General features: G+C 39.3%; 1 protein-coding gene across 1 annotated transcript; it reads left to right on the top strand.

Annotated features, from left to right (window-relative positions):
• Nucleotides 1-10,460: 10,460 nt before the first annotated feature.
• Nucleotides 10,461-14,591, top strand: LOC118819275 (granzyme G-like). The gene is made up of 4 exons (XM_036586986.1): nt 10,461-10,518; nt 10,724-10,833; nt 14,074-14,322; nt 14,436-14,591. The coding sequence occupies exons 1-4, from the start codon at nt 10,461-10,463 to the stop codon at nt 14,589-14,591; spliced, it is 573 nt and encodes a 190-aa protein (XP_036442879.1).
• Nucleotides 14,592-16,935: the final 2,344 nt, after the last annotated feature.

The raw sequence follows: 16,935 nt of genomic DNA, 5'->3' as shown, positions 1-16,935 counted from the left end.
TGATAAAGTGTAACAAATGAAGTCAAACACCAAGGAAGGAAAAAAGCAGGTTAATGGTGGTCTCCCAGGGCCTGACCACACAACTATAGATGACCTCTTAAACTTTTAGTACTTGAATGTGATGAAGTCTGCTGTAAGGCCACGCCCACTCTAAAACACACCCCATATTCCTCTGTAGTCTTTTAATGTCTGAAGTACAATCGATAACAAAAGCAAACCTAGTGAAACATTTGTAGTTGTTATATATTTTTAATGAGTTCTCTGCACATGCAGTAAACATTTACATGCTTAACTTTTTTTTTCTTTCTGTTTTTGGGGTGACTTTTTAGCCATGTTAACATTAAATGCAGTGGCTTGTTGTCAGTGTTGGAGCACACCATTGACCCCTACTTTGACCTCCTCCTTCTTGAGGTGTTGGGTTTGTTTAAAGATGTGATTCTCAGTTTGTTCCCACCTCAATACGTCTACGCTCCCGCTCACATATAGCCCAAAATTTCTCATGGTTGTCCCCAGACATTCTCATAACGAGATCAAGCTGGGCCCCACGTGAGCATTTTAATGGACACTTGGAGATACATAGGAGATTCTAAGGGAGCAAGATACTGAACAGACCCTGAGTCAGCAGCAAACAGGACACAGTGCTTAGATGTAAATACAAAGCAAACGTGTTAAAGCAGGATCAACAACTGGGAAAGCACAGAGATAGAAAATCAGGAGATGTGCAGATAATAAAAAGACTTCTTAGGTTACAGGTCTGTGGACCTACCCAGTGTTGTGGCAACAGTGACCTTGAGAGGTTAGGAGTGGAATCCCCAGGCACAGATGTGACATACAGATAGTGTATCTGAATATACAGACCAGATTCATGCCAGTTGTCAAACAAACTTCAGTGTTCAGTGTTTACTCCATCTAATAGTTATAGACCAGGTTCCACCTAAACCTGCATCTGCATGACTTCTTTTAGCAGAGATGGTGGGGGTCCTTTGGAATGTAATAAAACTGCTGTCAGTAAAGTTTGTGTTTTGAAGAAGGGGAATTGTTATCACACAGCAAATTGCTTTCTAAAAACATCTAAAGCTATGAAACAAAGAGTTCTTCAACATTAATTTTTTCAGTGAAGCCTTTATTAGTACAGAAAATAAAAACGTTGCGGTGTATCTGATCAAATGAAATGTTCTGTTGATTTTCTAGGTGAAAATAAGCGATCACATCCTCTACTGAGAATACACTTTTTAAAACACAATTACTGTTTATTTGCTGAATTTAATAAATTGAGAAGAAAAAAAATAAAACATAAAAGGGAAAGGGAAGAAATAAAAATGTACTGTCATACACCATTTTTCCAGATCACTTCTGCATATTTTGGGTAACAAGATGTTCTGCATTCTATGCACCCATGGCCATGTAGACATTGTATGTTCTATTTGAAAATAAAAAAATAAAATAAAAATAAATAAAAAATGAATCGCTAAAAGTGTTGTGTGCAAAAGTTGACAAATTTATGTTTTAGATTTTTTCCCACAATACATCAGTAATAAAATAAAAATTGTGCACCAAAATATGCAGAAAAAAAATCCATATTTAAAGGCATTGTCTGTCAAAGGTGTATTATTTCACTTAGAAAATCAGTAAAACATTAAGGATAATATTAGTCATTTGACCAGGGGTGTTCAAACTTTAGTATATGCCTGTATGTGTAGGCATACTTACATAGTTATAGGCATATACAGCAACAACCAATAATAAAAAGAACAACAATATTAATAATAATATATTAAAGCCCTTACATGGCCAGGGCCCACTGGCAGGCCCAAAGATTTATTACACACCTCTATAATCAGAGTAGCTGAGCCAGTTTGCATTGAAGCCCCTGTAGTTACTGAATAATAAGCCTTAGTCTGTAATAAGCCTGGGATTTTAAGGGTTTAACAGCTATTTATATTATATTATATTGCCCAAGCAATATAATCATGTTATGCCATATTCAAGAGGCACTGCAACATCAGGAATGGGTAGTGAAACTAGTTACTACCCACCTCCAAGAACACATAAATGGCAGCAGATGGTTCTCAACACTTTATCATCTAATGAGGCTGTTTTAGTGTTATTGTTTGCATGTGAAGTTTAGATGACAGATTAGTGCAGCAGTAAGTAGTGCTGCACTTCATCTGTAGAATCTAGTTTTCTGAGTTGGATGAGTCTCGTTGACACAGAACACAACGGCTGCCCAAAGTCTGTGCTAACTCATACTGAGACCACAGGAGTGAGCCTAGACACTGCTCTCTTTGCAACTGTGTGTGTTGTGGCAGAACAAAAAACTTGACCTGAAACTGCACACAAGACTCCATGAAGCATGCATTCATGTTGTTCTTATCTTAAAGTATCAGTCTGAGAATATTAAAGGCTTTTGAAATATACTTTTCTTAATTTATTTAAAAATCTTTCAATTAAAGATTCATAAAAGCTGTTGTGGGATCAAAGCCAAGTCACACACATTTGGGAACACACCCTCTTAAATTAGGCCCAAACCTGTTCATCACAAAGACATCTACATCAGCTGTTAAAAGCTTCACTGTCACATACAGATGTATATTGATTACTTACATCTACTTATATTACTGGCCACAAGATTGTCCAACTATTGACTAATAGAAGTGGCTGAGGTGATGTACCCAGCAATTTGCAAAAGTGAAACGACTGCCTACACTTCTCTTGTTTAATGTGTGCTGCAGAGCGCTCTTGATTAAAAACGAAACCCCAAGACCAGCTCTCAAAGCAAAAAGAAACAAATTCAGTTTATTTTGGAAATATTGGATTTAGGAAAATAATTAAAAATTTGATTGGCTGATGGCAGCAATACTTTACAAGCTATTATATTGTCCATAGTGATCCTCTTATTATTATTTCAAGAAACAGCTCTTTGGCAGTTACAGCAGCCCCTAGTAAGAAACATGTGCCAAAATTGACAGGTGATCTTAAAATGTTGTACTATGTAAGCCTGTGAAGTTTCATCAGAATTAAATCCTGAGTCGTGACTATGTTAATACATTTTCCAATCTTAAAGGGTTAATTAGCATACTGCTGTCATATTGTTTAGAATTGTCAAAATGTTTTTGATCACTATTTGAGGTTTAGTGTCTTTTAGTCTTTCAGCAGATATTTTAAAGCAGTTATAGATAGATAGATAGATAGATAGATAGATAGATAGATAGATCTTTATTCATCCCGGAGGGAAATTGCAGTGTTACAGTAGCAAGACATATAATTGCACATAAAGTTAATTATACCATGCAGGAAAATAGAAATAAATCTAGACATAAGTTAAAGTACAAGAGAAATAAAATAAAAGTAGAAGTATATCTATTCACATATTTACATTGCAAATGAGACAGATTCATTGTATTTACAATACAGCAGGCACTGAGTGGTATGAGGTAAACTAAAAGCACATATAGACAAATTAACTCTGAGTTGCATCAGTATTATAGTGTAAAGTGCATAGTCAAAGTGTCATTACAGTAATTGTTGTGATATATTGCACAGTGTGTATTGATCAGAGAGGAGATACAGTGATGTGGTTCAGCACAGTTCAGACAGCAGGAGAAAAACCTAGGACTAGTTAGCAGAAGTTGGGCTTGCATATACACAGCTATAGACAACCTCTTAAACTTTTAGTGCTTGAATGTGATAGTGTGCCGTACGCAAGGCCACGCCCACTCTAAAACCCACCCCATATTCCTCTGATCTGTGCTCTTTTAATGTCTGAAGTACAATCGATAACAAAAGCAAACCTAGTGAAACATTTTCAGTTGTTATATACTTTTAATGAGTTCTCTGCATATGCAGTAAACATGTACATGCTGATTTTTTTTTCTTTCTGTTTTTGGGGTGACTTTTTAGCCATTTTAACATTAAATGCAGTGGCTTGTTGTCAGTGTTGGAGCGCCCCATTGACCCCTACTTTGACCTCCTCCTTCTTGAGGTGTTGGGTTGGGTTAAAGATGTGATTCTCAGTTTGTTCCCACCTTGATACGTCTACGCTCCTGCTCACATATAGCCCAAAATTTCTCATGGTTGTCCCCAGACATTCTCATAACGAGATCAAGCTGGGCCCCACGTGAGCATTTTAATGGACACTTGGAGATACATAGGAGATTCTAACGGAGCAAGATACTGAACAGACCCTGAATCAGCAGCAAACAGGACATTTTTTCAGTGAAGTCTTTATTAGTACAGAAAATAAAAACGTTGCAGTGTCTCTGGTCAAATGACATGTTCTGTTGATTTTCTAGGTGAAACTAAGTTCTACCAGAAAGACTCCAGAGACGACCGTGTAGGAAGGAAAATAGTTTAATCTAATAGTATTTAACGATTCCATAGATAACAAAATTTAAAAATCCTTGGTGCGGGCCCCGTCATCAGCCCAGGTACTTTGACGTGTAGAGCTTCGCAGATCCTGCCGTACAGGGATGGCAGGGGGCGGAGCATACCCCAAAAGATTTGTAAGAGATAATGGATACCCACCAGGAAAGGCTTTACCTGGATTGACTAGTCTGAAAAGGAACATAAGAGATATTAGCAAGATGCATCAGTATATATCCAATAAAAGTACAGATCGTGGGTATTAGTAACAAGTGCAATTAAATTACTGATTAAGTGTACTAAGTGCTTTTAATTATTAGCTAAAATGGAGTGATAAGTGAACGGGCTCATCATTCTAAATACCATTGTGGTGGTGTAATAAGTGACAGAACTCAGTTGTTTTAACGCATAGGTCACCTGGTGTACCTAAGGGGCTTTAAGCTTAAAGTTTTCGTCAGGTTAAAAGAAAACTCTAAAGAAAACTTTTAGAGGCTGAGGCCTCAACGCTGTAAGTCGTTTGCAGAGAACAACAATTTCATGCAAACATTACGTAAGGAGTACTGTGGTATTTACTATGTAAACATCAGATACAAGGACTGCTATACATGCACCATGTTTGGTTGGGCGACGCGCCCACACATGCACTAACTTCGCTGGGCGACGCGCCCATACATGCAGTATGTTCGCTGGGCGACGAGCCCACACATGCACTATGTTCACTGGGCGACGAGCCCACACATGCACTATGTTCGCTGGGCGACGAGCCCACACATGCACTATGTTCGCTGGGCGACGGGCCCTCACATGCATAGCGTTTTTGCTTGGGCGATGCGCCCTCACATGCATAGCGTTCTTTAGGGCGACGCGCCCTCACATGCATAGCGTTCTTTAGGGCGACGCGCCCTCACATGCATAGCGTTCTTTAGGGCGACGCGCCCTCACATGCATAGCGTTCGTTAGGGCGACGCGCCCTCACATGCATAGCGTTCTTTAGGGCGACGCGCCCTCACATGCATAGCGTTCTTTAGGGCGACGCGCCCTCACATGCATGGCGGTCTTTAGGGCGACGGGCCCTCACATGCATAGCGTTCGTTAGGGCGACGCGCCCTCACATGCATAGCGGTCTTTAGGGCGACGCGCCCTCACATGCATAGCGTTCGTTAGGGCGACGCGCCCTCACATGCATAGCGGTCTTTAGGGCGACGCGCCCTCACATGCATAGCGTTCTTTAGGGCGACGCCCTCCCATGCATAGCGTCTTTAGGGCGACGGCCCTCACATGCATAGCGTTCTTTAGGGCGACGCGCCCTCACATGCATAGCGTTCGTTAGGGCGACGCGCCCTCACATGCATAGCGGTCTTTAGGGTGACGTGCCCTCGCATGCATAGCGTTCGTTAGGGCGACGGGCCCTCACATGCATGAGGACAGTCCACATTATGTTATGATGAAGGCTAGGTGTTCCCTGAACTATTGTGCTGTCATAGGAAGGCTGTTTGATAATATAAACAGAGGTGAGTTGAGAGTAGGTGGGCGTAGTTTCAGATAACGGGTCATAGAGGAATAGAGACTGAAAGAGGTGTTTAGTCTACAGATTTTAATAGAAACACCAGCTTCAGAGAAGTCTGTCTTAGAGTGCTTAAGGAAGATAGTAAAGAAGTGAGGCGAGAAACGTATATCAGACAGTGTGAGACCTCGTGTGGGATCGAATGACAGTGTTAGAGTGAATTCCCCTGGACACATGAAACCATAAAAAGCCATGAGAAAAACAGCCTCAAGTAAAGTGTTGATGAAAGGTGTGAAAAGACCTTCGCGTAGAGCAGAGATAAGCATCTGCAGTATTTCAGGAGTTATGGGTAAACGTTTATCTGAAACTTGCGGTGATTTATTTAAACCTTTAAGAAGCAAGCGGATAGCTGGGTCGGAGAATAAACTAGGATAGTCGGGGTCATTACATCTAGCATGGAATTGGATACCTGCTAACATTCACAAATTGAAGCGGCTTTAAGATTGCGAGTCTGATAATTATGAACGATTAATGTGCAAACTGTTGTCATGAGTATGGAAAAAAATCGGAATTTGTAGTGGAAGACAGAACAGAACAAACCAAGTCCACTTGGAGTTATAAGCTTTAAGAGTGGAAGGGGCTAAGCCTTGTGACATACAATGTTTGGCTGAATCTAGCAAGGCGTTACAATAGTTGTTTAGTCCAAAATGAGTAGGGTGAAAAGAGGGCAAGGTGTGGGTCCATGTAGGCCGAGGGGCAGAGACGTCTGAACTCCTGTAAACGAGATCGAAAATGGCCAGGAATATGTTCAGCTGTCACAATAAAGTTAAGAATGACCGACTGCCATGTTAAACGTCTAAGTGCTGCATGATGACCTTCCTTTGTTAATGATGGCAACCACGGCTTCGTTGTCGCAAAAATATTAATACGTCTCCGTGACCAAGCCTCACCCCACAGAATGCTAGCGACGACGATGGGATAAATCTCGTGCAGTGCCGAGGAAGCAGATCCAAGGGCAAATTCAGAGAATTCGGCTGGCCATTTCTCTGTGAACCACTGCCCTTGGAAGCACCCCCCCAAAACCAACTGAGGGAGCGGCGTCAGTGAACAAAGCAAGAGAGTCACAGCACTCAACCACGTCGGAGTAAAAGGAGATGCCGTTCCATTGCTCGAGGAGTCGAGACCAGAACCGCAGATTGGACCGGCAGCCATCGTCAAGGGCAACGACATCACACAAATCAACCACCGAGAGAGCGAGAAATAAAAGAATGACCCTGAGGAACGACGCGCATAGCAAAGTTGAGCAGACCGAGAAGAGAGAGAACGTCACGCTTAGAAACAGACGAAGCTGAGAGAAAAGCTCCTAAAACCGATCTAATCCTAGTGAGCTTATCTGTGGGGAGAGACGCACGCATTTCAGCAGAATCCAAAACGATGCCGAGAAATTCGAGACTGGTGGAAGGACAGTCTTTTCAGCAGAGAGAGGAACGCCCAATTCACAAAAAAGCCCTTGAGGACATATAGCACAGAACGACGAGAAGACGGTAAGTCCACGAGCAAAAAATCATCCAAGAGATGGAGGACGAAAGGCAAGTCACAGACGTTCAACAGGAACAACACAAAGCCTCGGAAAGACAATCAAAAATACGAGGCTACTCCTGCAACCGAAAGTAAGACTCCCACTTAACGTCAAAAGAGGCCAATCCGATGGGTGAACAGGCAACATTTTAAAGGCATCCGTAATATCTGCTTTAGCCAGCAGAGCGCCACGACCCGCAACCTTAATAAACCAGATAGCATCATCAGCAGAGGCATGATACAGGGAGAACGGCTCGAGAGGAAAGCATTCGTTCACACTAGCAACCAGATCTCAATGAGGAGAAGACAAAAACAAGCCGCTTCTTGCCAGAATACTTGCGAGTAGCAACACCAAGGGAATTGACTTGAAAAGGAACGACGAAACGTCAGCATCTGAAAGCAGCACAGCAGGTGTGTAAGTCGAGTCATTTTAAAGACAGGTGGAAGCTTGTGATTGGTCAGAGTAATGAGTGACGTAGCATTGGAGTCTTCCTGGCAGAACTTGCGTTAAAGCTTTCATTGATCACATCCTCTACTGAGAATACACTTTTTAAAACACAATTACTGTTTATTTGCTGAATTTAATAAATTGAGAAGAAAAAAAAATAAAACATAAAAGGGAAAGGGAAGAAATAAAAATGTACTGTCATACACCATTTTTCCAGATCACTTCTGCATATTTTGAGTATCAAGATGCTCTGCATTTTATGCACCCATGGCCATGTAGACATTGTATGTTCTATTTGAAAATAAAAAAAATTAAAATAAATAAAAAATGAATCGCTAAAAGTGTTGTGTGCAAAAGTTGACAAATATCAGTAATAAAATAAAAATTGTGCACCAAAATATGCAGAAAAAAATCCATATTTAAGGGCATTGTCTGTCAAAGGTGTATTATTTTACTTAGAAAATCAGTAAAACATTAAGGATAATATTAGTCATTTGACCAGGGGTGTTCAAACTTTAGTATATGCCTGTATGTGTAGACATACTTACATAGATAGGCATATACAGCAACAACCAATAATAAAAAGAACAACAATATTAATAATAATATATTAAAGCCCTTACATGGCCAGGGCCCATTGGCAGGCCCAAAGATTTATTACACACTTCTATAATCAAAGAGTAGCTCAGCCAGTTTGCATTGAAGCCCCTGTGGTTACTGAATAATAAGCCTTAGTCTGTAATAAGCCTGGGATTTTAAGGGTTTAAAAGCTATTTATATTATATTATATTGCCCAAGCAATATAATCATGTTATGCCATATCCAAGAGGCACTGCAACATCAGGAATGGGTAGTGAAGCTAGTTACTACCCACCTCCAAGAACACATAAATGGCAGCAGATGGTTCTAAACACTTTATCATCTAATGAGGCTGTTTTAGTGTTATAGTTTGCATGCGAAGTTTTCATGACAGATTAGTGCAGCAGTAATTAGTGCTGCACTTCATCTGTAGAATGTAGTTTTCTGAGTTGGATGAGTCTCGTTGACACAGAACACAACGGCTGCCCAAAGTCTGCGCTTACTCATACTGAGACCACAGGAGTGAGCCTAGACACTGCTCTCTTTGCAACTGTGTGTGTTGTGGCAGAACAAAAAACTTGACCTGAAACTGCACACAAGACTCCATGAAGCATGCATTCATGTTGTTCTTATCTTAAAGTATTAGTCTGAGAATATTAAAGGTTTTTGAAATATACTCTTCTTAATTTATTTAAAAATCTTTCAATTAAAGATTCATAAAAGCCATTGTGGGATCAAAGCCAAGTCACACACATTTGGGAACACACCTTCTTGAATTAGGCTCAAACCTGTTCATCACAAAAACATCTACATCAGCGGGGTGTTTTTGATTAAAAAAGAAACCCCCAGACCAACTCTCAACCCACCCTCTGCGCCCCCCGGCCCTTTAACAGACTGCTGCCTCTCATTTTTGAGCAATGGAAATTCCGCAGATAGAAATATTATGTAACCCTTTATTAGTTAACTGGCGTCTGGCACATCATCATGGTTAGAATACCAAAATATAAAAGACTTTAATAAGATTTTTTAGGGTAAGAATAAAAGACTAAAAGAAAAAACTTCCATAAAGTGAACTGTATTTGACAAAATTAACCCTTAAATGAGCCATAAGTCCATCATCAAATTTTTGCCTGTATTTTTAAACTTTGAAATGGGTCAATTTGACCCTCAACATAAAGCAAATGAACAAAACCAACAAAACTGTAAGGAAGCTGCACTCTGGTTACTGCAGAATTCAGAGACAGACTCAAGCTGACTCTACCGATTTGCTTTGCAGAAAACAGCAAATTACTGTAAAATCCAACATTTTAAATTCTTTGGCAAGAAGTTTGACCTGTTTCTTCCAGAATGCAGCGTTTATACAGAAATTATCTGTATTTAAGGGATACAGTAGATACTGCAGTATTTCCACTGACAATTTACAGCACTTCTTTATAGTGTGAGCATCAGAGGGTTATGAAAAGCTTCACATCAGCATCTTCAGTATAACTAAAACCAAGAAAGTGCAAAAAGATGAGGAGAACTCAAAGAATAGTTTGCTGGTTGTTTACTGCAGCACTGTATTAAAACTAAAACTATATTTTTGGGACAATAGACTTGGAAAAGGATTTAGGAAGTAAGTTTTTTCAGGAGGTCTGAGATGAAAAGGCTCTGGAATCAGCCCTAATATATTCTGTAATACTTGCTGACTGTTTTTGTTAATGATGTACTGAATGCAACTTTTTTTTTTTTTTGCTGCACCTGCATTTCACTGCAGTGGTTAACGAAGTTTTATCTTATCTTAAATTTGTGTGAAATACACTCCGCACTTTGTTTTTCGAGTCAAGACTCTTAACCACATAACCATGAACCAGCTATCAGATAACACAGAGTTCAATAAGACCACAACAAACCGTGAGAAAGAACGTTTGTGGTGAACTGACTCTTCCCACCTTTCTGTTTAAACTCTTCTTCTCCTCCAAGGAGATCAAACTCTCTCCAAAGAGCATCATGGCTCTCATCTCTCTGCTTCTGCTGGCTGTTTTGCTGCCGTATCTGAGCCACTCTGGTAAGCGTCATTCTAAAATACCTACTTTCTCTGAATTGTTCTTACATTTAAAGTTTGATTAAAGTTAGAGTTGTTATTCGCCTTTCAGAATTCTCACATGTAATTTTCAGATGCATAAATTATAGAATAAATCAGTCTAAGTAGAAGTAGTAAGGTAATTTACACTGAGTATGATTATAACTCCTCCACAATCTTTCTCTGTCAGCCAGTGTTAATGTTGGTATAATAAATGGCACAGAGGCTAAACCTCACTCCAGACCCTACATGGTGTCTGTTCAGGAATATGGATCACACGTCTGTGGCAAGTCAAGTCAAGTCAAGTCAAGTCAAGTCAAGTCAGACTTTATTTCATTTCAGCTACATACAAGTATACAGTGAAACAAAACAGCATCCCTACAGGACCATGGTGCAACACAGTAACACAAGTGCGAGGCAATACAATATACACAGTGCAGACAATACAGTACAATAAATAAATAAATATGAAAGACTTACAATAAATACAAAACAGAACACAGGCACTACACGGTACTGAGAGTATGTGGAGTTGTGCAAAGGAGGATGTAACATACTAGCAGCTAAGCAGATAGCCTACCATATTTGAGCATAGCAGTCACTGAGGTAGCAACCAGAACAGCAATATATAGTATACAGTATTTGGTTGATACAGTAATTCTAGCAGCTAACATTGTTAAAGTTAAGTAAAATGCAAGTCAAAAATACAAACTGAAAGCATGTTAAAATTAAATAAATGAACTGTGTTGATTTTTAGGGACTAGTTTATGTAAAATGGACTGAAAATAATGAAAGTACCTTATAATGTGAAGTGTGAAATATATGAAATAACATAACATGACCTTCCATGAAGTGAACTGAATGGCAAAGACTTTCCGCCCCAATTACTACAATATTCAGAGACAGACTCAAGACTCAAGACACAAAGTAGTGCTGACTACCAGTGTATTAAAGTTGCAAAAACAGTAAATTACTGGAAAATCCAACATTTTACCTTCTTTGGCAAGAAGTTTGACCTGTTTCTCCCAGAATGCAGCATTTATACTGCAATCTTCTGTATTTGGGGAATGCAGTAGATCACTGCTTTATTTCCACTGACAATTTACAGCACTTCTTTACAGTGTGAGCATTAGCAGGTTATGAAAAGCCTCACACTAGCGAATAAAACTTAAGACTCATACTTTGTTTCAGATCAAAGAAAATAATTTAGATTCGATTTTTTTAGATGCGACACAAAGTTACATTTGCTTGCTCATGTGTGTGTAGGTTTGTCGAACTTCCAGAAATTAGAACTATTTTTCTGTAGTAAAAGAAAAACTCTGTGGCATAAATACAAATATACAATTAATCCAATAGGTAGTACTTTTATGTATTTTAGAGTATTTATTTAACCCTTTTGAAACCTCTCCTTGAGAAAGGCCAGTTAATTACAGCTATCATTCAACACCTAGTTTGGTGATGTTGTTGTTGATGTTGATATATTGAAAATATTGCTGCCACATGTTAATTAACCCTTCTAGATTGGATCAAGATGTACCGAGACAGCAATAACTCATGAATGCTTTATCCAATTCTGATGAAACTTAAGATGCTTATGTGACAGATGATTCTGAGGTCACACTGTCAATTTTAGCATTAGTGTGGTATTGGGGGGCATGTATTTGACAGGCATAACACTGTCCATGCAAAATGAAACTGGAATGGTATATCTATAAGGAAACTTTCTATCATCCTCTGAACTATTAAACTAAATACTCATATTTTGAACAGTCACATAAAATCTCATTCTCCTTTTAACTCCCTGTGAAATGAAACTGGACTGAGGTAATTCTCTTGTAACTGAAGCTTACAACTTTATATTAAAAAATGTTTTTTTATTTAATGTAGATTACTTTTTAATTAAAAATGGCTTGAAAATGCATTTTTTTCACTGTAGATAACTTAAAAAACAGCACTTTTTGAAGTACTAGAATTTTTATCCCGTCACTACAAAATTACACTACAATGCTCAAGGACACAGAAAATATTCAAATATTTAATTCAATTCAATCAATCAATCAATCAATCAACCTTATTCAGGAGCAGTAACAGTTTGTGAGGTCACAAAGAAACCCAAGGTAACTTCTAAGCCACCTAAAGGCCTGTCTCACAGTGGCTAATGTTAATGTTCATGAGTTCACCATCAGGAGAACACTGAATAACAATAGTATGCATGGCAGAGTTGCAAGGAGATGGCCAATGCTCTCCAAAAAGAACACTGCTGCCCGTCTACAGTTTGCTAAAGATCACGTGGACAAGCCAGAAGTCTATTAAAACAATGTTTTGTGGACAGATGAGATCAAAATAGGTATTTTTGGTTTACATAAGAAGTGTTTTATTTGGAGAAAGGAAAACACTGCATTTCAGCATAAAAACCTTATCTCATATGTGAAACATGATGGTGGGAGTATCATGGTTTGGGCCTATTTTGCTGCAACTGGGCCAGGATGGCTTGCCATCACTCATGGAACAATGAACTCTAAATTATACCGGCAAATTCTAAAGGAAAATGAGCTGAAACTCAAGAGAACATTTGTCACACAACAAGACAACAGCACTAAGCACACAAGTAATTCTACCAAAGAATGGTTAAAGAAGAATAAACTTAATGTTTCGGAATGGCCAAGTCAAAGTCCTGATCTTAATCCTACAGAAATGTTGTGTAATGATCTGAAGCAAGCAGTTCATGGGAGAAAACCCAAAATGAGAGAGTTGAAGCTGTTTTGTACAGAGAAATGGGCTAAAATTCCACCAAGATGATGTGCAGGACTAATCAATGGTCACCAGAAATGTTTAGCTGCAGTTATTGCTGCATAAGGGGTCACACCCGATACTGAAAGCAAAGGTTAACATTTTGCCACTCACAGATATGTAATATTGGATTATTTTTCTCAATAAATAAATGACCAAGACTAATATTTTTGTCTTATTTGTTTAATTTGGTTCTCTTTATCTATTATTGGAACTCAATGATGTTTTAGGTCATATTTATGCAGAAATATAGAAAATTCTAAAGGGTTCACAAACTTTCAAGCACCACTGTATATTATAAATCATGAGTGCCCTTTGATACACTTCTCTGTCCAGAGTAAATTTGCAATTACAAGTTATGACAGAAATTGCACTCTTGTCAGGTATTGTGACTGATTTATTGTAAATTTGTCTGTAAATAAGGCCCAAACTGCATTAGACCTCATAAGTTCCATTCACCTGATACGTGCTTGGACCCAAAATTGCTACTTGTTCAGCTTGTTTCACAAAAACAATACCATTTGAACAAGAAATTAACCAATTAAGTAACATTTGGACTAAAATTATTAATAGAACTTAAAAAATTATTTTACGATGTTGATGAAGCATCTAATAGAATTGAATGTTAGCTAACTGAAAATGAACTGTGTAAGTCAGCTGGGTGTAATCTGGGTTACTGTGGAGGAGTGGAGCTTCACATTACATTGTGCAGTTTTGTTTCTAATTAAGCTAATATCTATCTTGTCACAGCTACGTGGGAAAGCCAAACAGAGCAAAACTGTTAACTGGATCTCCATCCCTAAAACAAATGAGGGCATTAAGGCCAACTCGGTCTGCAGTGTAGCTGGCTGGGGAAAAACAGGATCCTTCAAATCTGGTAGCAATCGTCTTTTGGAGACCAAAATTACTATTGTGGCGGAAAAAGAATGTAAGAAGCTCTGGAAGGAGGATCTGACCCCAAGGATGATATGTGCAGTTCATCCTGGAGGGACTTGTGAGGTATGGGAAAATATAGGATGATTAAAATGGTCAGTCTGGATTATTGTGTTGACCCAACTTTGAATAGTAAACTAAAGGAAATAACTAAAGTTTCATTTCTGTCTTGTTAACAGGGAGACTCTGGAGGTGCTTTGGTGTGTGGAAATACTGCAGTGGGCATTGTTTCCTTCGGTCAGAAGGACAAGTGTGATGCACCCACGAAGCCAGAGGTCTTTGCCAAAATATCTGCATTTCTGCCCTGGATCAAGTCCATTATTGGGAAAGTTTAATCTGTATTTGACGAAAACCAAAGCATTCACCACAATTTCATCTCAATAAAAGCATTTCTCAAGCATATTTCTCAAGCATGTTCTTTGATGACAATGTATATGAGAAATCCTGTGGAAAGTCATCCTCACAATTCTGTATGATAAAGTGTAACAAATGAAGTCAAACACCAAGGAAGGAAAAAATAGATTTAATGGTAATCTTGCAAGGCTATACATCTAGAGACAACTTGCCTCTAAACCCATCTCATATTCCTCTAGTCTACGCCCTTTTAAAGTCTGAAGGACAATGGATAACAAAAGCAAAGCTGGCAAAACAGTATTGTTAGTTATAATTTATTTCATACTTTTTAGCCATGTGAACTTACATTACATGCATGGGATTACAGTAGGCTTGTCAGACAGTGTTGATGAGCACACCATTGATGCCTACTTTTAATGAAGACTTGGAGATGCATACATTGGAGATTCAGAAGGAACAACATAATGAAGAATTCCTGAGTCAGTGCAAACAGGACACAATGCTCAGATGTAAATCTGAAGCAAACGTTTTAAGGCAAAGTCTAAGACTGGCCCAGAGAGCAGGCAGATGTGGGCCAATTTTGGCAAAAATATAGCACTGCTGGCCCATGGTCAGCACTGGCAAACTGCATGTAAGCCAAAATTGGTCCACATTAAAAAAGCTTATTTGGTCCACATGTGCCAAAAACAGATCAGGACACTTCTGGCAGAAATATGGCAGCACTGCCTATCATTGAAACTGGCAAACTGCATGTGAGCCTAAAAGGCCAGCATATTAAAAATGCTCACATGGCCCACATTTCTCAAAGCAGATATGGGGTGACATGAGCTACACGACAATGTGGGCTTGTAATCAGGAGTACCAGAGTGGTGCAGTAGGCTAAGCATTTGCAGCTAGAAACTAAAGAGGATGAAGCACATGCTACCCTCCACTACCTGGATCTGGTATGACAGTGGAAGTCCCACCCAACAGGGCTGTTGTTATAATTGCCTGGTTTTGTACTAATGGTTTTGAGTGGTGTGTCAGTTCTGGCAGTAGTGGTTTAAAAGTAGCTGAGATGTGGCCCTCTAAAGGCAAGGTTCTGGCAACCTCATCTGGCCCTCCTGTGCCGTCATTACATGCAGTGGCCATATAAACACGTTATCTGAGGGGAAGCACAAAGACATAAAGGAAGAAAATGAACAAATGATGAGAGAGAGAGAGAGAGAGAGAGAGAGAGAGAGAGACAGAGAGAGAGAGAGAGAGACTACTCAAATTAACTGAGAAGGTTTGCAGGTGTGTGGATCTAGTCGGAGACCACAGCAAACTATGAGAAACAATGTATGTGGTGAGAGGACTCTTCACACTTCTCTATTTTTCTTCTTCAAGGAGAACGTTCTCACTCTACAGCACCATGACTCTCATCTCTCTGCTTCTGCTGGCTGCTCTGCTGCCGTACCTGAGTCACACTGATGAGTATCATCTAAACATAGCTTTTTCCAATTAATTGTTCGACATTAACTTTGATGTCAGTTATTGTTATTTTTTGGCCTTCACACTTCTTGATTGACAACACACAGACGGTAGGGCACAGAAAGTGGAAAGACACGCCCAATATTCAAATATATGATGTGAGTTTTAGTCAAGACGGTTGCATTTACCAAACATTTATCAAGTAAAGCTGAGAGTCTACACTAAATTTAATCTTGTTTAATGTGTGCTGCAGAGCGCTCTTGACTAAAAGCGAAAATCAACTAGACCAATTTTTTAGCCTACCCTCTCTGACCCTCGGCCTCTTTTACAGACTGCTGCCTCTTAATTTCAGCAAAAGAAAGTTCGGAGAGCAGATATGAATATTATGTACCCCTTTATTAGTTAACTACTCACACAAAACAACATCATATCAAAATGTACTGCCTCTGATATAATCTGTCAAATTTGCTGACTTTATTTATAAGTGTTGTTTTAAATGTACTGCTGTGCCACCCACCTGTCCCAGCACTGTGTAATTAAGCATTATCCAGTGGTGTAACTCCAGGGGGGGCAGGCGGGTTAGTTACACAGGGTCCTGCGTTGCAAGGTGGTCTGCACTGACCAGTTCCCAAAAGTTTTTTATTCATCGGGGCGCTTAAGGCTCAGAGTGCCCACCACGAGTATCAGGAGATTTTCTAGTAGCCAGTAGATTTCTCTGAAGATGAAGTAAACTAGAACACAGCAGAGCCACATCCATTAAGATATGTGAAAAAAACTCCCCCTACCCCTCTACCCCCTAATCTCTCACTCGACTGGACTTCTTAAATCACATACAGTGTTAGCGAATAAACAGTATTAGACCAGATACATATA

The sequence above is a fragment of the Colossoma macropomum genome, unplaced genomic scaffold (genome assembly GCF_904425465.1).
Source record: "Colossoma macropomum unplaced genomic scaffold, Colossoma_macropomum, whole genome shotgun sequence".
NCBI lineage: Eukaryota > Metazoa > Chordata > Actinopteri > Characiformes > Serrasalmidae > Colossoma > Colossoma macropomum.
This window is presented reverse-complemented; position numbering and strand designations above follow the sequence as displayed.

Coding starts and splice junctions, on each gene's coding strand:
- LOC118819275 (XM_036586986.1), top strand. CDS start 10,461: ATGGCTCTCATCTCTCTGCTTCTGCTGGCTGTTTTGCTGCCGTATCTG. Junction 10,519..10,723: donor GCCGTATCTGAGCCACTCTG/GTAAGCGTCATT, acceptor TTTCTCTGTCAG/CCAGTGTTAATGTTGGTATA. Junction 14,323..14,435: donor ATCCTGGAGGGACTTGTGAG/GTATGGGAAAAT, acceptor TCTTGTTAACAG/GGAGACTCTGGAGGTGCTTT.